The 23468-nt window shown below is 40.4% G+C and overlaps 1 protein-coding gene across 4 annotated transcripts in view; it reads right to left on the bottom strand.

The window, feature by feature from the left end:
• Positions 1-19994, bottom strand: part of LOC124551159 (zinc finger protein 420-like) — a 121636-nt gene extending 101642 nt beyond the window's left edge. Inside the window, exons 1-2 of one of the 4 annotated variants that reach the window (XM_047126129.1) lie at positions 19860-19994; positions 9709-9771 (exon numbers count right to left, since the gene is read on the bottom strand). Coding sequence is in view for 3 of the 4 variants with exons in the window: in XM_047126128.1 (XP_046982084.1) it covers positions 9709-9771; positions 19048-19050 (66 nt within the window). In the remaining variant the exon portion in view is untranslated. Of the gene's footprint in view, positions 1-9708; positions 9772-19047; positions 19731-19859 lie in introns of those variants that run through there. The other 3 variants (XM_047126128.1, XM_047126131.1, XM_047126130.1) reach the window with 3 other exon arrangements.
• Positions 19995-23468: the final 3474 nt, after the last annotated feature.

The following is a 23468-nucleotide window of genomic DNA, read 5'->3' as shown; positions in this document are numbered from 1 at the left end:
CAGCCAGTAACCTTGGTTCCAGCCCACAAAGGGTTATGGGCGATAACATCACCCAGAAGTAGGAAAGGTGGCGGGAGTTGGGAAATTAGTGCAACCAATACAGGAGGTGGCACTTCACCATCTGGAGAAAGGTAGATGTTACAGATGGTAATTTCCAGCATTGTTCTCATCCGGCCAGCCACAGCTTTGTAAGGTGTTTGAAGGGGGTTACAGGTTCACTACAAACAGAGGGAAGGTCATAGATACAAACTCCACCTGAAAGTCTGTCACAGTCACTATGTTTTTCATAGTACCCTCGATAGCCACGAACGGCAGAGGACCGCACTGTGAGAAACCAGGTTTCCTGAAGGGCAATGCAAGAAGCAGGTGTAATGCTCAAGAGTTGTCATAACTAAGCCAGGTGGGAGAAAAAACTGCCACAGTTCCACTGAGTACAACGCTTTCTGGAGTCAAGAAAGGCACGAAGTGACCAAGGAAGCAGGTTACACCTCAGCATCATCTGCTGCCACTGGTTGAGTATTTGTATCCGTTGTTGTTACGGGTGAGGCGTCGGAAAGATCCAGGTCCTCGGGAGACGCTAAAATCTCCACCTCGTCCTCAGATACAGAACTGGTAGGGACTGGTGGTGTTGGGGCTACAGGAGAGTCCTGTTTCTAAGCAGACTACTTCTCCGTTTGCTTGACCTCCCGCTTCTGTTTAAGGGCTTGCTGGGAGGACTTCTCCAAAGTAGCTTCAGCATGGAGGAAGAGTGTGAAGCCCTTCATTCCCTTCATTCAGCAGCTTGTGGCTCTTTCAGCAGCTGGCAAGTGTCCACTGTGGCATTAGTGGAGACCATGGAAGGGAGGGTCCCAAGGGACCCCTTCCGTGCGAGAGGAACCAGAGGCAACTGTGGCCTCTCCAGCTTTGGGGAGGGGACCGATGCCCCTGATGTTTGGGGGGCAGGGGGGGGGGGTGTATTGCTGCCGAACTAGGTGCTTTGGGAGCAACAGGACAGATGTAGTTGGACACAGAGGACCCACTCTATGCTGCAGAGATCTCAGGAGTACCGTCGCATGTGAGGGTGATATAGACATAGCTATAGCAGATGTAGATGCCAAGTGAATGGGGTGCAACCATTTTACATTTAGCGTCTTGGTAAGTCAGATGGTCCAGGGTCTTGTACTTCACAATTTTCCTTTCCTGTTCGAGAACTGTGCAGTCTGGTGAGCAGGCATAGTAGTCTTCACAGTTGACACATGTGGGAGAAGGCACACATGAAGTATTTGGAAGCAGTGAACTTCGTGAGTCTCGACATGTGGCACTGGAATTGCAGCAGGAAGACATGTGCCCAAACTTCCAACACTTTAAGCACTGCATAGGGGGAAGGATGTACAGTTTTATGTTACATTAGTAAATCATCACCCTGACCTTTTAAGGCAATGAATCATCCTCAAAGGCCAAGATGAAGGCACCGGTTGCAACCCTATAGCCTTAGTGTCCCCTATAGACGCACTGGATGAAGTGAAGACCCCACCGTTCTAAATTGGCGCAGAGCTTGTCGTCAGACTGCAAGTGAAGGTTGCGATGTAAAACTGGACCATATTGAGGCTTTTATGGGGAGTCACGGAAAAAGGAATATCACCCAGCTGGTATCAAGACTGACCCATTTCTCATTTTCGACAGTGCTGTCACCTCCCCAAACTTATCCTCCAGATGTTCAACAAAAAATAGGGGCTTCATAGCTAGAAAAGAGTCCCCATCTGTTCTGCTGCAGACTAAATACTGAGGCGAATGTTGCTCGCTTGTTTCTGTATCCCTACGTTCCTCCCATGGCGTAGCGAGGGAGGGGAACTATTTAGGGTCATACCTGTCAGCATTATATTCTAACTTTCCCTTCTTAGAGACTGCTGGCACCATTCGATCACCAGCAGGAGAAGACCTGGTCCGCTTCATCACAGGACATCGGCCCTGATGCCACCCACTCCGATCAGGGGCTCTCCCCACGGGTGACACCCAGCCACAGCAAAGGCCACCTGGCACGATTGCTGTTGCTGGGAGTCCCGATGCTGCAAGAAGATGGGCATCTACTCCTTGGCATACACGAGGAGTTAGCAGCTCAGGCCTCAGCAGTGTGATCCCTGTGTTGTCATGGGGCTACCACCAAACGGGAACATGATGGCCCAATCACAACAAACCGGCTACCGTGCTGGATACTGGGTGCAGAGAAATCCAGTATTGTCGTGGGAGCAAAAGAAACAGCAGGGAATGGAAGAAGGCAACGTAACTCGGAAGGTGTCCTTGCCCAAATAGGTGAACTGCGGGTGTAGTTACAGTGCCATGACAGTAAGAGGAGCAGAAGGTTTAATGGCAAGATGGATATCTGTGATGCACCACATAAGATGTCCTTCCCCACATGGCCCACACTTTGGTAGAATTTTGAAAGTGTGAGGTTGAGCCCTTAGAGGAGACCAGAACTTATTAGACCGAAAAGTTGGAGGCTCCTCTTAGTCGCCTCTTAAGCATCGTCAGATGTAGAAGTAACTTCAGGTGTGCCCTAGGGAAGTATGTTGGGACCCTTGGTGTTCATATTGTATATTAATCTCCTTGCAGACAATATTACTAATAAAATTGGGCTTTTTGCAGATGATGCAGTTATCTATAATGAAGTACAATGTGCAAGAAGCTTCATAAATATTCAGTCAGCTCTTGATAAGATTTCAACATGGTGCAGAGATTGGCAACTTTCTCTAAATGTTTAGAAATGTATAATTTTGCACTTCACAAAACTAAAAAACATAGTATCCTATGACTACAATATCAATGAGTCACTGCTGGAATCACCAACTCTTACGAGTAGTACATTGATGTAACACTTTGTAGGGATATGAGATGGAATGATTACACAGGTTCTGTTGTGAGTAAACCAAGTGGTAGAATACTGGGGAAGAGCAATCGTCTATAAAAGAATCTGCTTACAAATCATTTGTATGATCCGTCCTAAAATATTGCTCATGTGGGACCTGTACAAGATAGGACTAACAGGGGATATTGAACGTATGCAGAGAAGGGTAGCATGCATGGTCACGTGTTAGTTTAATCCATGGGAGAGTGTCACTGATACTGAAGGAACTGAATGACAGACTCTTGAAGATAGATGGTAATTATCCCAAGAAAGTGTATTAACAAAGTTTAAGAACTGGCTTTAAATGATTATGCAAGGAAGATACAACAACTCCCCTACATATCACTCACATAGTGATCTTGAGGATAAGATTAGAATAATTACTGTATGCATGGAGGCATTCAAACATTCTTTCTTCTCACACTCCATACATGAATGGAACAGGATGAAAACCTAAAACTGGTACAATAGGACATACCCTCCGCCATGCAACTCACAGGGTTTGCAGAGTATAGATGTAGATGCAAAAGCCCATTTCTTCATGTACTTATTTTTTTAATGATGTTCTATACTGATTGTGTGTGGACACCTATTATTTGGATTTATGATAAGAAGAAACCTGGTTTCCTAGACAACCCATTCCCCTATGGTTTCACTGATCAGATCAACTGACCTCAGTTTCACATTCCCATTCAGGTGTATGTCCTGCTCAGCAAAATCCCATCTATTAATTGTCCCAACTGATTTCAGTGTAACATGCCTGAAGTTTAATGAGGCACTGACTACAACAATAGAATAATTGCACTGTAGCATTAATTTTTGCTAGTGTTGTTGTTGTGGTTGTTATCAGTCCGAAGACTGGTTTACGCAGCTCTCCATGCTATTCTATCCTGAGCAAGTCCCCTTCATCTCCGTATAACAACCGCAACCCACATCCATTTGAACCTGCTTACTGTACTCATCTCTTGGGCTTTCTGTGAAATGTTCACCCCCAACACTTCCCTCCAACATCAAATTCACGATTCCTAGATGTCTTAGAAAGCATCCTATCAACCGATCCCTTTTTTTAGTCAAGTTATGCCGCAAATTTCTTTCCTCCCCAGTTTTACTCAATACCTCCTCGACAGTTATGCAATCTACCCATCTAATCTTCAGCATTCCTCTGTAGCACCATATTCTAAAACTGTCTTTGCTAGTCTAAACTGTGTATCGTCCACATTTTGCTTCTGTGCAAGACTACATTACAGACAAATGCCTCGCAAAAAGACTTCCTACCACTTAAATTAATATTCCATGTTAACAGGTTTTTCTTCTTCAGAAATGATTTTCTTACCACTGGCTTTCTACATTCTTTCTACTTCAACTATTTATTATTTTACCACCCAAATAACAAAACTTTACTGCTATCATCAGTGTATTATTTTCTTATCTAAATCCCTCACCATCACCTTATATAATCTGACTACATTCCATTATCCTTTTTACTTTTGTTAATGTTCATTTTATATCCTCTTTTCAAGACACTGTCCCTTCTGTTTAACTGTTCTTCCAAGTCCTTTGGCATCTCTGAGTATTACATCATCATAAACCTCAAAGTTTTTATTGCTTCTTACTGAACTTTAATTCTTGCTCCAAATGTTTATTTGATTTCCTTTACTGCTTGCTCACTGTATGGATTGAATAACATTAGGGATAGGCTACAACCCTGTCTTATTCCCTTCTCAGTCACTGCTACCTTTTCATACCCTAGATTCTTGCAGTTGCCGTCTAGTTTCCGTACAAGTTGTAAATAACTTTTTGTTTCCTGTATTTTACTCCTGCTACCTTCAGAAATTTAAAGTGTGTTTGCTGGGTACTGGCTTTCCATCTGCGCTCTTGAAATTTATGAAGGCATTTTTCTTTTCTCCAAAGGCTCTTTCTACTAAATAAACCAAATTTTTTCTGTATAGGGGAATTTTACAGATATTCAACTAATAGATATTGTTTACATGTAACAGACACCAGATGATAATGCTAAACTTTCACTCTGTGGTGGTATAGATATTGTAATGAAACTTATCAACAGGTTATAGCTTTGCAATGAGTCAAACCGAGACCTATGTTTTGTAGGTGCAAGTCTTTCACTATCTGAGCTAGCGAAGCACAGAAGAACAATGCCATAATATGCTTAGCCGCAAACTTTCTTAATGAGGAGGTATTGAATAGAATTGGGGAGAAGAGGAGCTTGTGGCACAACTTGACTAGAAGAAGGGATCGGTTGGTAGGACATGTTCTGAGACATCGAGGGATCACCAATTTAGTATTGGAGGGCAGCGTGGAGGGTAAAAATCGTAGTGGGAGACCAAGAGATGAATACACTAAGCAGATTCAGAAGGATGTAGGCTGCAGTAGGTACTCAGAGATGAAGAAGCTTGCACAGGATAGAGTAGCATGGAGAGCTGCATCAAACCAGTCTCAGGACTGAAGACCACAACAACAACAACAACAACAACAACATGGTTATACAGGCAGCAAGGCTCAATATTTCTGCAACGGACTTCCTATGACTTGTCAAGACCGTGCCATACCGAGTTGCCGCACTGTGTCGGGCAAAAGACAATCCGACACAATATTAGCAAGTATCCTATGACTTTTGTCACCCTCGTGTAATTCAAACAACCAGAGTGTGTTGGAAGTTGCCCAGATGGAAATCTTGGATGAAGAAAAAGAAGGGAATGCTGAAAGGAATATACATAAAGGCAATACAAATGAAATGAACTCTAATGCAGTACAACAGAAAGGGAAGAGGAAGGAAATAGAGATGAGTTGGGAGATACGATACTGTGTGAAGGATTTGACAGGAAACTGGCAACCTACGTCAAAACAATGCTGCTGGAGTAGATGACACTCCCTCAGATTTATTAAAATGTGGGGGAGAGCCAGCCATAACAATACTATTCCACCTCTTGCACAAGACAGCCAATGACAGACTGCACTCTAGCAAGTAGCAGGAGCCACACTGCCACTCTGTAAACCTGACGTGTGCAAGTCAGAAACGAGCTAGTGAGTGTCTCACGTGCAATCGGTGCTGTCATTTGTGTTACAGTTCAGTTCATAGTTTATTCTGGCTTTGTTGTTGTTAGTGTTTATTTGCTTCTGTTTCCTTTTAAACAATGTCCAGAGCAATCAGTAGTGCCAGCCCAACACCTGAAGTGAAATGAAGGAAGGTGCTACACAGCCAAGAACGTGAATTGTGTGTGTGGCGAGGGGCTACTTTGAAAAATAAAAGGAAAAAGGTGACCACTTGTTCCCTGTTGCTCAGGTTGTTAAGAGCACTGCAGCAGCATTGAAAATAAGCAAGAAAACGTTTGTAACAATAGGGAAAGAACAGTACAGTGGCACAACAAGGCTAGACACACCAGGAAAGAAGCAGCCAAGGAAAAACCAAGTGACAGCTCTGGACAATTTCGAGAGAGATGCTATTTGTCATCACATGTATAGCTATTATAAGAGAAGGGAACATACCACTCTGTTTAAATTACTGGTGTCACCTTCAGAAAGATGATTTTTTTTTAAGGAAGCAAATTTTCACTGTGTTCATTATGTACAGTGATGAAAGACAAACTTCAGCTATTCATTGTTTAAGGGATGCAAAATATTGATGTAAAGGACAAATGTAATCACATGGCACTGCAGATTTCTACGCAGAATCATGGGTGCGAGATTCGAATCCATAGTGTGGCCAGATAAAATATGGGTTAACGCCAGCCATTCATGACACAGATGCTGGAGTGATGGAACGCCCGAGGGGAGTGTGGCAGTGCCTTTTGGGAGAGGATAACGAATTATTGTTTTACATGCAAGTACCTCAGCTAGTTTTGTGTCAAACCGCTTGTTAATGTTTTGTCCAAAAAAGACAGGTGGTTACCACGAAGAGGTGAACAGTGTGGTTTTTTGGAGTGGTTCAAAGCATTGCTTATGATGAGTGTGACAAATCCAACAGTGATTGAGGTTGACAATACGCCTTATCATTCCGTTGTTCATGATAGGATACCAACTTTGGCAATGAAAAAAGAAGACATTATTCAGTGGCTGAAACAATGAAAAGTGTATTTCAGAGAAGATAAGAAGAAGGCAGAAGTACTCGAAATTGTGGCACAAAGGAAACCACAATTTCCGGGATATGTAATTGATGAGATTGCCAAAAGGCATGGGCATGAAATTGTTTGGCTTCCTCCATACCATTGTCACTTCAATGTCATTGAAGAGGTACGGGCACAAATAAAAAATTACGCTGCCGCAAACAATAAAAAATTCATAATCTCTGAAGTTGAAAATCTTGTAGCAGCTATCAATCAAGTGACAAGTGAGATGTGGACAAAAATTGTGAACAGTACTGAAATTGTCATCAGAGAGGCAGCCAATAATGAAAGTGTTGTTGAAGAATACGTAGAAATTTTAATTATACAACTGGGAGGAAGCTGTGCTAGTTCGAGTCATGCTGAAGGAGATATCCGAGAGTAATGAGAGTGATGTTTTTTCCATTAGCATAACTAAAACACACTCAAGAATGTAAGGATTGAGCATGCCATCGACCTATCATTATACTGTGAGTACCATCTTCAGATTTTAACTGTTAATATACTGAAAAATTATGCAGTCACACATTGTAGAACTAATTAAGATTGCTAATATTCAACAATGGAAACAAAAACTGCATATGCTGTACAATTTGAGAAAATAGTTTCCATTTATATTGTGAAATTTTAGAAATAACTTTATGATATTTTAGTGTATTAGATACTAAATAGCTGTTTTCAATTTTTCGAGCTTATATATTACAAGCAGCAACTATAAATAAACTCATGCATACAAATATGACCCGCATGTTATTGATGCTTTTGTTCCAGCTGCTAGAGAACGTGTACAACTACACTCCTGGAAATGGAAAAAAGAACACATTGACACCGGTGTGTCAGACCCACCATACTTGCTCCGGACACTGCGAGAGGGCTGTACAAGCAATGATCACACGCACGGCACAGCGGACACACCAGGAACCGCGGTGTTGGCCGTCGAATGGCGCTAGCTGCGCAGCATTTGTGCACCGCCGCCGTCAGTGTCAGCCAGTTTGCCGTGGCATACGGAGCTCTATCGCAGTCCTTAACACTAGTAGCATGCCGCGACACCGTGGACGTGAACCGTATGTGCAGTTGACGGACTTTGAGCGAGGGCGTATAGTGGGCATGCGGGAGGCCGGGTGGACGTACCGCCGAATTGCTCAACACGTGGGGCGTGAGGTCTCCACAGTACATCGATGTTGTCGCCAGTGGTCGGCAGAAGGTGCACGTGCCCGTCGACCTGGGACCGGGCCGCAGCGGCGCACGGATGCACGCCAAGACCGTAGGATCCTACGCAGTGCCGTAGGGGACCGCACCGCCACTTCCCAGCAAATTAGGGACACTGTTGCTCCTGGGGTATCGGCGAGGACCATTCGCAACCGTCTCCATGAAGCTGGGCTACGGTCCCGCACACCGTTAGGCCGTCTTCCGCTCACGCCCCAACATCTTGCAGCCCGCCTCCAGTGGTGTCGCGACAGGCGTGAATGGAGGGACGAATGGAGACGTGTCGTCTTCAGCGATGAGAGTCGCTTCTGCCTTGGTGCCAATGATGGTTGTATGCGTGTTTGGCGCCGTGCAGGTGAGCGCCACAATCAGGACTGCATACGACCGAGGCACACAGGGCCAACACCCGGCATCATGGTGTGGGGAGCGAGCTCCTACACTGGCCGTACACCACTGGTGATCGTCGAGGGGACACTGAATAGTGCACGGTACATCCAAACCGTCATCGAACCCATCGTTCTACCATTCCTAGACCGGCAAGGGAACTTGCTGTTCCAACACGACAATGCACGTCCGCATGTATCCCGTGACACCCAACGTGCTCTAGAAGGTGTAAGTCAACTACCCTGGCCAGCAAGATCTCCGGATCTGTCCCCCATTGAGCATGTTTGGGACTGGATGAAGCGTCGTCTCACGCGGTCTGCACGTCCAGCACGAACGCTGGTCCAACTGAGGCGCCAGGTGGAAATGGCATGGCAAGCCGTTCCACAGGACTACATCCAGCATCTCTACGATCGTCTCCATGGTAGAATAGCAGCCTGCATTGCTGCGAAAGGTGGATATACACTGTACTAGTGCCGACATTGTGCATGCTCTGTTGCCTGTGTCTATGTGCCTGTGGTTCTGTCAGTGTGATCATGTGATGTATCTGGCCCCAGGAATGTGTCAATAAAGTTTCCCCTTCCTGGGACAATGAATTCACGGTGTTCTTATTTCAATTTCCAGGAGTGTAGAAACAGAGCACAGAGAGCTTCATGTTTACCGGTGCCATATCTCCTAAAGTCCAAACTTCGCAGAAATTCTCCTTTCATACCTTGCAGAACTAACACTTCTTGAAGAAAGTAAACAAGACAGATCTGTTGAAGAGGGGTGGATGGATTAGCAGATATAATGAGGTAGCTCACTAATTAAAAATGGTAAACTTTAATCTGGCAGTTGTTAAATGAGTAATGTGCAGTGGAGGTGGAATGGTTGTGACCATAACTATAGCATGCCACAGGCAACAAAAAATTACTAGTGAGGGGTGGTACAATAAATACATCAGAAATTTGGGCCACACTCACTCACTCACTCTCTCTCTCTCTCTCTCTCTCTCTCTCTCTCTCTCTCTCTCTCTCTCTCTTTGCATCTAGAAACTTGGCCCACACAAATGCAATGCACAGATTTTATTGCCACAATTGCTACACAAAAATAAATATGAGTATTTGCATTAATATTACGTACTGGTTCCTCTTTGATGTCAATTTCATCGTATGCCGAAACTGCCTCTGCCTCTCCTGTAGATTCCTGTAAGAAAAGAACAAGCCAAAAAATTATCAGAAACATAAAGAAGACCAAAAGTCATCAGAAAGAAGATTCACTCATTCATTGTGTTCTGTAAATACCATAATGAAGGAAACCCTTCAAGGATGTCGAATGAGTCAAAGTTGTACCTTATGAGGCATAACTAGCAACTGCTGGTTACTTCTGTAAGGTATATTAACAACAAATTGACCAGCAATAATCTACTCAAACTTACAATTATGGTAATTACAACTAGATTGCTTTAACGAGGTACATTCAAAAAGTAAGTTCCAATTGCATCCAGAGATGGCATGAGCAGTTGGATAAGAATGCACACGCAATGGACCAGAGAGGAGGTACGTGGGAGAAATGCAGTGCAGTTTCATTCTTGTGGCAGCAGTGGTTACTGCACAGTGATGGGATAAAATGGCTGCTCAGATACTGTCTCCCACCAACTGCGAGGTTCATGCAATTATCCAATTTTTGTATGTTCAGAAACAATCTTCAGCAGAGATCCATAGCCAATGTTTCACAGACACGACATTATGAGTGACAGTACGGTCACAGAATGGTGGAGGCAAGACCGACCCCAGCGACACCAGTGCGGCAAGCAATTTTGCAGAATTGGAGCTTTACAATTTCAGAACTCTCTTGACAATTCCCCCAGATGTCTCGCTCACCGTCCCATTAAATTGTCTCTCGATGGCTTGGTTTTCATAAAGTGTGTGCAAGGTGGGTGCCAAGGCAACTGATAGATGAAGACAGAATCCAAAAGTATTGCCACAGCATTGACATTTCTGCAGCAGTACACAGAGAAAGGGGATGAGTTCCTTGACCATGCTGTCACTGGGGATGAAATGTGGGTCTCACATTCCACACCACAAGCAAAATAACAATCTCTACATTGGCGACATAGTGGTTAACCTGTGGAGACCAAATTCAAGCAGATAGTCTCTGTCAAAAAACAAAAATCAAGTGCACTTTCTTCTGGGACTGACATGTCCCCCTGTGCGAGTTTTTACCATTGATTGGCACTGTCAGACACTGAAAAAACTGAGAAGGGTGATACAGAACAAGATATGTGGAATGTTGGCAAGAGGCATTATGCTTGTTCATAACAATGTAAGACCCCAAACAGCCAATACCACACGATATGTGTCGAAATAGTTTGGATGGGAGACCTTCGACAATCCACCCTACAGCCTCAACTATGCCCCATACTGTAGCAGTACAATAAATGGCTCTACAATGGTGATGAATGTGTTGAGAAATAGCCAGTGTACCTACATAGACAGTCCAATAAATGTTTCTTACTTAGTTATGTTTTTTGTCTTTTTTAGCAGCCATCAAAACCTATTATCCAGCCACAATATTATTTTACTTGGCCTCCCATGGCTGTTACAACAGACTCATGGCGACGTTACAGTAAACAAGTAAAGTGGTGACTAAGGAAAACGTAATGCACTGTGAATAATTCCAAGACAGTTGTGTATATACTATCAAGTGGTTTAGTGTGTCTTCATCAAATACCACAACAAAAACTCACAATAAACAAACTGAAGCACCTTCATCCTCAGGTGCAATAATATTCTGGTCAACTTTTAATTTCTGGATGCACATCATATACCTACATTAGCAAAAAAGAAACAGCGACTTTATATATTTAAAAAAAAAAAAGAACTGTTGCTCTTTTTCTTATACTACTCATCATCTGTTTTTGTTTAATACTTCAAAAACAGCATTTCCTTTACACAGACACCTATCAGCTGTCTATCTGCTGGCAAAGTCAAGTTCTGTTTAATACATACATTAGTGTTACGCACAATTTACATCTGCGAGTCTAAATATCCTGGCAAATTGCAGAAGTTGTGGTTAATGAGGTATTCTCACAAAAGAAGGTTGTTACTACAGTTGCGACTGATACATCTTTCATTGGGTAGCTCAGTTTTTGAAGAAGTAGGAACTGTAAGCCTTTAGTTCATTGTCACTTTCCTGTGAGTTGGCATGTGCTAGCTGGTCAAGTTCCTTCACAGTGGCATCAATGAGACAGAGCATTTGCTAGCCCACTATGTTCACTATTAGCATGCTGAATATCTGCAGTGAGTACCGCAAGCTCCAAATGTCACAACTAGCACAGTGATGCCTTGCCCGGCTTCCGACAGAAGGCAAACATGAGTGGCTTACGGTATACAAAAATGGTTAAATGTCTACATTGAATGATGTGCCCAAACTTTTTGATGGGAGCTATAGGCCACAAAGAGCTCACTGTCACATGTTAACCAATTTTCTTGCAATGGTAATAACTTGCAGCAAGGAATAATTCTTGACAACTGAACATTGAGAACAATGACTGCTGAATGAAAAGACAGCAAACTGAAAGAAGTGGAAAGATATTCACTTATCTTAATGAGAAAAAGTATTAAACTGTACTAACTGCCCCTGTTATTCGTATTAGCTTTTTAATGCACGAGTTCCCAGTGAGATCATGTGACAAATGTAAACTGGTTCAATCACTGAGCAACAAACAAAAAGGGTGATGGAAGACAAAAAAAATAAATAAAAATAATAGCATCCTAGTATGCTATAAGCAACAACTTGTGCCACAAACATTCTATCAATTCAAAATCACTACAACTTCTTCCAAGGAAATAACTAACACTCTTAAACACAAAAATTATTATGTGGTTGATAACATTTCAAGCAAAATATTAGACAAATTCTTCTAATATAGCTTCTGTACTTGGCCATATATTTAATGCATTACTTTTACCATCTATCTTTTCATACAGGCTAAAGTATGCCATTGTTAGGCCCCTATTTAAGAAGAGAGCAATAGATATTAATATCTTTCAATTAATTATTTTCTCAAATGTTTTGGAGAATGGTTGCGCATATCTGGAAATAAAAATTTCTGTGTCATTCACAATTTGGATTCCACAAAGGGCTCTCCACTGAATACATCAACTACAATTTCAATAAGCATGTAGCAAAGTATCTGAATGATACAATTTTAAGTATTGGAATTTTAGTTCATTCATCTAAATTACTTTACTGTGTATCTAAAAACAAAGATGATGTGACTTACCAAAAGAAAGCGCTGGCAGGTCGATAGACACACAAACAAACACAAACAAACACAAACATACACAAACATACACACAAAATTCTAGCTTTCGCAACCAACGGCTGCTTCATCAGGAAAGAGGGAAGGAGAAGGAAAGACGAAAGGATGTGGGTTTTAAGGGAGAGGGTAAGGAGTCATTCCAATCCCGGGAGCGGAAAGACTTACCTTAGGGGGAAAAAAGGACGGGTATACACTCGCACACACACACATATCCATCCACACATATACAGACACAAGCAGACATATTCAAAGGCAAAGAGTTTGGGCAGATATGTCAGTCGAGGCGGAAGTGCAGAGGCAAAGATGTTGTTGAATGACAGGTGAGGTATGAGTGGCGGCAACTTGAAATTAGCGGAGATTGAGGCCTGGTGGATAACGGGAAGAGAGGATATATTGAAGGGCAAGTTCCCATCTCCGGAGTTCGGATAGGTTGGTGTTAGTGGGAAGTATCCAGATAACCCGGATGGCGTAACACTGTGCCAAGATGTTCTGGCCGTGCACCAAGGTATGTTTAGCCACAGGGTGATCCTCATTACCAACAAACACTGTCTGCCTGTGTCCATTCATGCGAATGGACAGTTTGTTGCTGGTCATTCCCACATAGAATGCGTCACAGTGTAGGCAGGTCAGTTGGTAAATCACGTGGGTGCTTTCACACGTGGCTCTGCCTTTGATCGTGGTCACCTTCCGGGTTACAGGACTGGAGTAGGCGGTGGTGGGAGGGTGCATGGGACAGGTTTTACACCGGGGGCGGTTACAAGGGTAGGAGCCAAAGGGTAGGGAAGGTGGTTTGGGGATTTCATAGGGATGAACTAAGAGGTTACGAAGGTTAGGTGGACGGCGGAAAGACACTCTTGGTGGAGTGGGGAGAATTTAATGAAGGATGGATCTCATTTCAGGGCAGGATTTGAGGAAGTCGTATCCCTGCTGGAGAGCCACATTCAGAGTCTGATCCAGTCCCGCAAAAGTGTCCTGTCACAAGTGGGGCACTTTTGTGGTTCTTCTGTGGGAGGTTCTGGGTTTGAGGGGGTGAGGAAGTGGCTCTGGTTATTTGCTTCTGTACCAGGTCGGGAGGGTAGTTGCAGGATGCGAAAGCTGTTATCAGGTTGTTGGTGTAATGGTTCAGGGATTCCGGACTGGAGCAGATTCGTTTGCCATGAAAACGTAGGCTGTAGGGAAGGGACCGTTTGATGTGGAATGGGTGGCAGCTGTCATAATGGAGGTACTGTTGCTTGTTGGTGGGTTTGATGTGGACGGACGTGTGAAGCTGGCCATTGGACATCTTGTAATTGTAACCAAGAAATTAAATTAGACAGTTTTAGCTCCTTTACGGCAAATGAGTTGTTAAGATCAGAAAAACATATGACTGTTTTGTTTAATAGGTAAATTCAAAGTGGTATATCGCAAGGATGTCTAAAATTATTTTGTAAATAATTTAGGAGTAGCCTAAAGGAGACCACTCCCCAAATATCAGAAGCATTAAGCCATCAACAGGCACACACTAAAGACAAAGAAAACTTGCTAGTGTGTTTTGTGTGTGTATTTGCACTCTACCTCGACAAAGGATTCATTCTGAAAGCTAGCAAGTTTTCTTTTTGTTTTGTGTGTGCCTGTCAATGGCTTAACACTTCTGCTACTCAGTGAATGGTCATCTTTACTTCTAAATTATTTACATTCTACCAGAACTTTTCTAATATACTGATAATTACTTTGTGCTACACAATTCGATTGAAATGTTAGCCCTGATTTTATCATTTTACACAACTGAATGTTTGGACTATTCAGAGTAGCATCAAACCATTCTCAATTGCTGTAAAAATACATTATAATAACTGAAATTCCAGCCTAATCAACAATGACCACTGAAAGCACACCCTGGTTGTGATGGTGAAACATGTTCAGTGATCTACTTCTAATATAAAGATTTGCTTCTTGTTCTGTTTGAGTCCCTCCAAAAGCATTGTACAGCTCTTTTGAAGAAGGGAAAAAATAAAATAAAAAAGTCATTAAATGGTTTAAGTGTTTTTGATCAAGTAAAAGCAGGTTAATTAAGATAACTCACAAAACTGGGCCAATAAGTGAGCATGGGGTTCACAAAACGAGTCAATTATACTGTCCAAAGTCTTGGCCATTTTCCTACAAAATTGTAAAAAGTTTCAAAATAATATTCACATGGCTACATAAAGAGAAAAGACTTGCCAAATACAAAGTGAAATTTGTGGTCAGATTACAGTGGGTTTAAGCCACAGGCAAAATACTAATGATTAAGAACACTGATTTGATTGTGATTACTTGTTAATCGAGCAAAGAAAAAAAAAAGTACTTCAAATTCTGATATTTGCAAATGTTAACATTCCCTCCAAAATGTTGGTTGGTACCAAGAGCTGGCTTCTGAATGTATCACTTCAACCAAAAGGGTAAAAAAGCAAGAAAGCTTACACAGTACAGGGCTATGTACACAGTGCCTATCAAGATGACGAGAAAAGTCATTTCTGATACAAAAACAGTTTCAGCCTTGAGGATGATGATTTAGTCAGTTTCAAAATGTGTTAAGTGTGACAATAATAGAATTTATTGTATAAGATATATAGTTATCAGATTAAAGACTGGTTTAGGGTGGGAGTAAGTGGTGGTAATATTTCACAATACGTCATCAAAATCTCCACAATTTTTATAAAAAATTTACTCACACATTCAGACAATAACAACATCTAGAATACTCACAAATAAGAGATGCTGTTTGGCTGAACTGATAACAGGTACCTTATTTGCATATCTGCAAAATGCCAGTGCTCAAAATTGCACAATAGTATGTTCAAGAATTATTGCAGTCACAAAATAGTTGAAAAATTGTGGAAATCTGACTATAAATTAAAATATTCTATACAGGTAGTTACTCATTAATGTTTCTCTTACACAGACATGAGCATCTCTAACACAGAGTTTTTAAAGAAAAAGTGGAAAATGAACATTGGCCAGAATTGTACCTTTCTGATAATATAGGCTAAATGATAAATATAACCTTTTACTGGAATTTGCTTAAAAACAACAGATGAGTGCCTAACAAGTCAAACAAGGATAGTGTAAATAAATGGGGGAGGGGGAGGGGGGGGGGGGGAGGAGCATGTGCCATGGATTACAAAGGGTTCACTTGTTGAGTACTGTAAAAAACCAAAACAGCTTTATAATATTAGCAAAAATCCACAAAGGCATGACCTCTTGCATGAATATGAAACACCATTGCCCAGTCATAGAAAAAAATCAGAAGCACATGAAAGATGATTAACAGAGACATAGGAAAACTGTTAGACAATATTAGCAAAAGCCTGATGCTCAAAGTGAACAATAAATGAATAGAAGATCCTATAGTTTTTAGCAACAAATACTTTACAAACATATGCCAGAGCATGACACAGAACAAGAAAAGTGATCCTCTACAAGACCTGCAGCTACTTAAAAATAAGCAAGACCCCACCAGTAGCCTCAGATATGTGCGCCTGACAACAGAGCAAGAGATACTTAAAGTGATTAAAAAAAAAAAAAAAAAAAAAAAAAAAAAAAGGAAGATAATAATACCTCCAGTTACACAAATGAACTTTCGAATAAAATATTGACGTTAACAACATATGAAATGGCCAAACCGCTTTGCCATTTTGTTAATTCATGTCTGAAGGAGAGTATTTTCCAGCTAGTATCTTGCTGTTGTACAAAGAGGGAGATCTAATGTGCTTTAACAACTACAGACCAGTTAGTCTGTGACCCATTTTTTAAAAAGTTAATGAAAAAATAGCATACATTAAATTTATGTTGAATTTTGAGAGAAATAGCACCATAAATGGTAGGAAGTTTGGGTTCCAGAAAGGAAAATCTGTAGTTTCAGTTACATTTGAACGTATAAATATAGTCTCAGTGGTGTTAGATAAAGGCCAAAGTCCTCTCAATATATTTTGTGACCTATCTAAACCTAGTTGACTATAACATTTAAATAAGGAAACTTGACCACTAAGGAATTAGGGGTACATCTCTTGATATCACTATATCATATCTGCAAAACAAAACAATCAGCAGAACTACAATCCATACAAAAGAAATATCTGACAGCATTTCAAGAGAGTAAGTCACAGTCTATCACAGGGGCCTCTGTTGTTCCTGTTGTTTATGAATGATGTATCTCCAAACAAGTGAAATATATCTATTTTTTTTTAATTTTTAGGCTATACCACTAGCATGACAACCATTGAGAAAAATATACAAGATACAATATCAGAAATCAAAATGAAACTTGAGTCTGTCACTCAGTGACTTAATACCAATAGGCTAATCCTAAATAATGAGAAAACTAAAGCAGCATTGTTAGGGAACAATAAAAGAAAAAACAGAAGAATTCTCATAACCGAAGACACTCAATATAAATGTCGTTCAAAACCCAAAATTCTTGGGGTTCACTGTAGATTTACTATGGATGGACCACATTGCCACCATAACTAGCAAACAAAGGTCCATGACATTTCTTCTCTGAATCATTATTACACTAATAACAGATGATGTTATGAGGATGGTATATTTCTCACTTTTTAATGCTATTATAACATATGCTATTGTGAAATTAGAGGTCAGCTGAGTGATTCAATAAAATCTTCAAACTGCAAAAATTAGCAACCAGTATAATGGCTAGTGCAAGAAAACAAACAGCCATAAGCCACTACGCGAAAAAACTTAAAATTCTAACCTACAATATGTGTACATACAAAATATTACTTTTGCATGGGAAAATTAGAACAAACTCATTAAAAATGAAGACATACATAGCCACAAATGAAGACACACACATAAATGTGGATAAAACACTGCTTATATGGCAATAAAACTGTTCAACTGTTTACCACTTTATATTTCAAACATTGGCTTAAAGAAAAATTTAAACAAACAATAAAAGCATTCTTGTAGAATGTCCTTTCTATTCAGTCGGTGAATTCACGGTCCATGCAAAAAAATGGAAATAGGGGTATGGTGTAATAAAATTAAAATGTATATAGCCAGAATAGCAGTAGATTCAAAATGTGTGTGATATAACAGATTTAAACTGTGTAGAGATAGATTATACAGTAGATGAAAAATGTGTCATTATGTATGGTGTTATTGTATTTAATAATGATATACCTGTGATAATGAAATAGGCCTAGTGTATGTGATTATTATTTTGTAAAACTGACACTGCAAATATTTGTTTGGATCTGATCCTTATACATGCAGCCAAAGCCACTTAATAAATAAACAATCCGATTCACTTGATGTGGATCAGTATGTTTTTGTACACATATTTCATTCCTTTCCGATCTAACACAAGATATGGCAAATACATAACTAGGCAATCTGCTTATTAATAAATAAATGCCCAGACTGCACAGCAATAACTTAAAATCCTCAATTCTTCCAACGTTGGGATGTCATTCATACGAAAACAAATATCACATATTTATTGTGAATTGTGGTTTATTTGTCTCATAACGTACATAATCTAAATCATTTCATTCAGGTACAGGGCACACGTCAAATTGTGGTTAAATTTCACCATAAACAAATAACATATGATGTTGACAGACAGCACCATAATAATAAATTTTTAATACAATTTTGTTACACATGCATACAATAAAATCTGACAATTACCCCTGGCTCAAGTGATCATTCAATCCTCTTCTATTGAAATAGTAGCATTTCTTCTACAGAATCTGCTGTAGCCTCGGTTTTAAAATTTCAGGCTGTTGAGTCCGTGCATATAATTTCAACTGCTGTGTGGGTAGCATAAAATTATTTTTTTTCTCGTGTTAAAAAAGTAGTTTTGGGTTACCCATACAACAGTTGAAATTATATGGACGGACTCCACAGTATATGGAGATGACAATATACAAGTTTATGGGCAAAAACATATGCTGTTTTCGTATGAATCATATTACAGTATTATATAACTGTGTGTTCCATGCGATCCTAGATGGTAGCACGTAATGCATAAATTATCTTACTAACTTAGCTTAAACTAAAATTGTTGTGGCCCTCGTATAGTCTGCCTGACACCTCATCCAACTCTGCCGAAAAATGTAACTTCCAACGATAGAGTGTGCACACAATCCATTCAACAGTTATCATACACTCACCATATCCGAAGCGACTGTTATGAATTTAAATCAAGAGTACTTGTTCGAAACTTCCTTTCGTAAATTTCTTAAAAATCACCAACAGCTGACACACCTTGCAATGTAAACTTTACGTTCGTCGGTACCAACACTGAAAGAAAAATTTACTATTTTTGCTACAGCGATGGTGCATCATCATAGTGTGCCTCAAATTAAGTGTAATTTAAGACATGTGTACTGTATCTATAAACAGTTACTCTTCACCATTTCCATGACAAATATTTAAATTACTTCCCATAATAACATATAAATTTTGTAACATTATGGTACACCTGCATCTTAATCGATGAAAAACAATGTTTACTCCCTAACTCCAATCACAATCAGTTTTGAAAAACATGGTCACATGTCCTACGAAAGCAATTAGCAAGCGTAGTCCTACAAAGCCAACGGGAAGATAAGTTTATAAAAGTAACTGCTAGGTAAGTTGTGTGCCTGAATTGATCGTTTTGGGTCCATTTCCATCACTGAAACTGTGCCGGACCAGTATTCGATCGTGAGACCTTTGCCTTTCGTCGGCAAGGGCTGTGAGGGCGGGTCGTGAGTCGTGTTCGGATAGCTTGGTCGTTGGAGCATTTGCCTGCGAAAGGCAAGGTTCACATGTTTGAATCCTGGTCCGGCACACAGCTTTTATCTGCCGAAACTAACAAATCAGCGCACACTCCGCTGCAGAGTCAGAACTGATTATGGATTTGTACAATCGTCTGAAGATGCCATGTGCTAAAGCAGACGGGTGTTTTATCGGCAGTACTGGTGGTCAGGAAATAGCGTACCTGTTATCACAATAACAACTTCTCAGAATCTAATTACGATTTGAGCCACAAGTAGCATTTCACATTCGACGCCATGTGCCATCTGTTGGTACAATGTCGTACTGCTTTCTGTAAACCTGGTGTCATGCTATGGACAGGCGTCTAAAGCTAGCGAAATGAGGGATGCTCAACTACCGGACCTACCGATAGATGGCTCTACCAGCTGATTACTGTCGTCTGTATTGCCCGCCATATTCGAATTTGGCAAGAAGTTTCTTTCGGTCTGTACGGTGTATAAGGAATTAAGGATTATCGAAATGGTGATTTCTTGTTCCGCTTTCAAGCGTACGAAGCGATGGAGTAAGGAAAGTGACTTACCATTTCACAGGTAATAGGACTACCGATACAATACGACAACAATACAGACTTAGTGCGTTTGCTAATTCGATGTTTTTGAACAGGTTTCCTCTAAAGCACCCAGAGCTGCTAAAGAAGTGGATTACTTCTGTGAAGCGGAAAGATTTTAAACCTACGTCTTGCAGTTTTCTTTGCGGAAACCTTTTCCGGCAAGATGATTACGTAGTGAGCCCTGGAACGTGGAAGAAACGTCTCAGACACGAAGCAGTGCCATCAATTTTTGACTTTCCGACACATTTGATGCCACCAAATAAACAGCCACGACGACATGTTAGGATTTTGAGTGACAACGATGCTTCTCCATTTGAGGTAGCTAATTAATTTCCTTGCTATGTGTGTGGTTTTGACTTTTGTGAATTTATTTCGTGCGGACACAAATGGGCTACATAGGTCTAAGCAATGTTGTAATACAGTTCCATATTTTTGTTTTTAGCGTTCTGTCCTGGAATCCGTGCTTGATTTGCCCTCTGCAGAAGCTACTGATTGCGTGGAGAATTTTGTCAATGAGAATTCTTCCGTGGAAAGCATGTCCCATTTATCTAATGCAGAAGCTGCGAATTGTGTCGAAATCGTTAGTATAAGGATGTTTTCACACCCCCAAAGTTTTCTTATAATATTTTTTCATCAAGCCTTGAGTTATTTCAATCATATATAACGAAATTATTTCTTTATTTCAGAGTGCAGTTGGTTCTCAAGTAATTGATTGTGGTATACAGTCGAAAGTAGAAATGGAAGACAAGGCGACCAAAACTTGCAATTTTTTCTCAGACATTGTGCACGAATTAAAACGTTAACTGAAATGTGAAGTGTGTCCGTGAAAAACTTCGAAGAAGAGAGAAGAAAGTGTTTTCCATGGATGACATCATAAGTTCATTGAAGGAGAAGGGGCATCTTCCTGAGAAGTTACATAACTTCTTCAATCATCAGAAAGGAACACAAGTGGAATTAGTGTGCAATTTAGTGGACAACTCTCTCTCGTCAAAGGGTAATAGATACACAACAAATGTGAAAATGTTTGCAATGACTGTGTACTTTTATTCACCAGCAGCATATGAATACCTGCAAAAATTAATGCCTCTGACCCATAAATCATTGATTTCCAAATGGGTGGCAAGTGTCGACTGTGAAACTGGCTTCTTAAAAGGTGTTTTTAAGTACGTTGATTCGAACCCAATCGTAAGGGACCAGTTCAGCGATTCATGTCTAATTGTAGACAGTGTGGCACTTAGGAAGCAAGTAGTTTGGGACCAAGGAACTAAGCAATACACAGGTTTTTTAGAGTTTGGTGGGGAAGTGCCTCAGTCAAAAGAAGTAATAGAGGCATCTGAGGCTCTGGTTTTCATGCTTGTCTCTATTAAAGGCAAATTTATATGCCCGATTGCATATTTCTTTATCAACGGTGTACAGGCAAATAATCAGGCCACACTGATGAAATCCGCTTTAGAGAGGCTGCATAGTTCTGGCATTAGGGTTTGGTGTTACATGTGATGGCTGGAAGGTAAATATAAGCACTTTATGTACACTTGGCTGTACTTTAAATTTTTCCAAGGGTGATTTTAAGAGCTACAATGTTTATTGTATGTTGGACATGTCATATGATGAAGTTTGCCAGAAATGCTCGAGCAGAAGTATCTGCTATTGAGTCTCCAACTGGCATTATTAGATGGCATTTCATTGAGCAATTGAACAAGGTACAACAAGAAGAAGGTATGACATTTGCCAACAAACTATCAGGACAACATATAAGTTATGTAAATAGAAAAATGAATGTTTCATTAGCTCCACAGACTTTGAGTTCTAGTGTGGCAGATAGTATAGGGTTTTTGAGGAGGGTTGTTGATCCAAATATTAAAGGAAGTGAAGCAACAGTAGAATTTTTGTATAATATTGATAGGATTTTTGATATTCTGAACTCCAGAAATCCATTAGGTAAAGGGTATAAGAGCCCCCTGAGACTTGACAACAAATCTTATTGGCTTGGTATTTAAAAAAAAAAAAAAAAAATTAAATTAAAAAAAAAAGGTTCAAATGGCTCTGAGCTCTATGGAACTTAGCATCTATGATCATCAGTCCCCTAGAACTTAGAACTACTTAAACCTAACTAACCTAAGGACATCACACAACACCCATTCAACACGTTGGTATTTTCAGACACACTGAAAATTATATCAAAAACTTAAAAATCATTGGTGTTCCATTGCTGCTCCATGCAAGAAATATTTTTGCTTTTGGGATAATTTTCAATATGCAATCAGTAAGGCACATAGCTCTGACAAGTATGCTTCGTGTTGAATCTCCTTTGAAGCATTTGCTATCATATAAACTGTCACAAGACCACATAGAGCTTTTTTCCCCCTGCATTCGGTCCAGATGTGGTTGGAACAACAATCCAAATGCATACCACTTCAAATGTGCCATGAGAAAGTTGCTCTTGGGTAACAGTGTCACTGCAATAAATGGGAATTGCTCAAATTTTAATGTGTGTTGTTTGCCACCTGTTTATGATTTTCATGCAAGAAAGTATGTAGTAGAAAGTGATGAAAGTGCTGCAGAAAATGAAGTAGAGGAGTGGTGTGCACTTCTTGACGATAAGATTAAGTTCTCATTTCACAAGTAAAACATACTCTATTATATTGCAGGGTGTGTGTCATTGCGCTTTCAAGGCAGATCACATGCAAAGACTGTCTTCACATACTGAAGCCACCAGTAGTTAAATCTGCATTAGAATGTGATTCTCTCTATGCTTTTCCCAATATGGCCAATAAAAATGCATTTGTAACTTTTGTTAACTGGGGAAAACTGGTTAAAACAAGTGACTGCGTGTACTCTGTTGTAGAATACTCAGAAACTGTTTTAGATGTTTGTGACTGCTGGGGATATGTGACAGAAATATATACAGGCCAAGATTTTGCATTGTGTTAAAAAGAAATTTGTAGATTACCCATTTCCTGCTCTTGGTCATGATTACCGTTATGAAATTAGGATTGAGGACTTACATCAGACTCAGCTTGCTTGTAAGATTGCATCCCTATACTCCTGCATACGCTTAAAAACATGTGGAAAAAAAGCCTGCTGAGAAAATTTTAAACAACAAATCAAGTATAAGGCAGAAGTTAAATAAACTCATATTGTTTAATCATGTATAGTGCTCAAATTGGAAAAATTATGTAATGGGACATTCCATGCAGATGGGTGTGACATTTTGACAGATTT

Source organism: Schistocerca americana, chromosome 9, assembly GCF_021461395.2.
Source record: "Schistocerca americana isolate TAMUIC-IGC-003095 chromosome 9, iqSchAmer2.1, whole genome shotgun sequence".
NCBI lineage: Eukaryota > Metazoa > Arthropoda > Insecta > Orthoptera > Acrididae > Schistocerca > Schistocerca americana.
Note: the sequence above shows the minus strand (reverse complement) of the source record. Positions and strands in the feature narration are given on the sequence as shown.